We start from the raw sequence: 822 nt of genomic DNA, 5'->3' as shown, positions 1-822 counted from the left end.
ACTGTAAGTACGTTTTCATATTTAAAGGATTTGCCACTGATGATTCAAAACACGAGTCCGATCACAAATGCAAATGCAGACATGGTTTTATGTTTACGCGGCGCGATGCAACGCAACGCGTAAAAAGACAGTAGAAGTCATTATAATCAGTAATTATGTCCCCACTGGATGTAACGAATGCCTCGTTTATAATGGGTTTTCATGTTTTTGAATCATCACTCCGGCCGCACAGGGCAACATCGCAGTATGGTAAGGGGCGTAACATTTCCGTCACACGCTTGAGGTACTCGGCCAATCACAATGCACTGGATAGCTGGCCAATCAGAGCACACCTCGCTTTTCAGACCGATGAGCTTTGTAAAAATCGACGCGTTTCAGAAAGGCGGGGCATAGAGGAGAAACAATAATGTACAGTATGTGGAAAATAATGTGTTTTTTTAACCTTAAACCGCATAAACACATTTCATTACACCAAATAATGTTCTTTTTAGCAACATCATATGACCCCTTTAAATAAATAAATACATTTCACACTTACTGATGGTAACATTTCATTATATTTGTATCTAATGAAAGGAACATTTCATGAAGCATTTAAGTTATCGGTTATCTTCCTTTCAGTCTGAAGTCATTATATTTAAGCTTTATATAAATGAAAAAAAAAACAGATGTCTACTGTATGTCCTCATTTAGTGGAGGGTGTGTGTGTTACCTGTTGAGTGTGTGTGGCGTCTCCTGAGGGTACTGAGACTCTCCAGAGCAGTTTGAGAAGTCGAGCGGCCTCCTCCAGAGCCTGCTGCATGGTGTTCACACTGCCAGAGA

General features: G+C 40.4%; 1 protein-coding gene across 1 annotated transcript in view; it reads right to left on the bottom strand.

Moving 5' to 3' along the window:
- The window catches only part of LOC107675737 (CDK5 regulatory subunit-associated protein 2-like), a 49611-nt gene that overhangs the window by 2046 nt on the left and 46743 nt on the right, over nucleotides 1–822 (bottom strand). The window contains exon 48 of the mRNA XM_016470150.1: nucleotides 713–822. Within this exon, the coding sequence (XP_016325636.1) occupies nucleotides 713–822 (110 nt within the window). The remainder of the gene's footprint in view (nucleotides 1–712) is intronic.

Source organism: Sinocyclocheilus anshuiensis, unplaced genomic scaffold, assembly GCF_001515605.1.
Source record: "Sinocyclocheilus anshuiensis isolate Anshui unplaced genomic scaffold, SAMN03320099.WGS_v1.1 scaffold708, whole genome shotgun sequence".
NCBI classification, from domain to species: domain Eukaryota; kingdom Metazoa; phylum Chordata; class Actinopteri; order Cypriniformes; family Cyprinidae; genus Sinocyclocheilus; species Sinocyclocheilus anshuiensis.
This window is presented reverse-complemented; position numbering and strand designations above follow the sequence as displayed.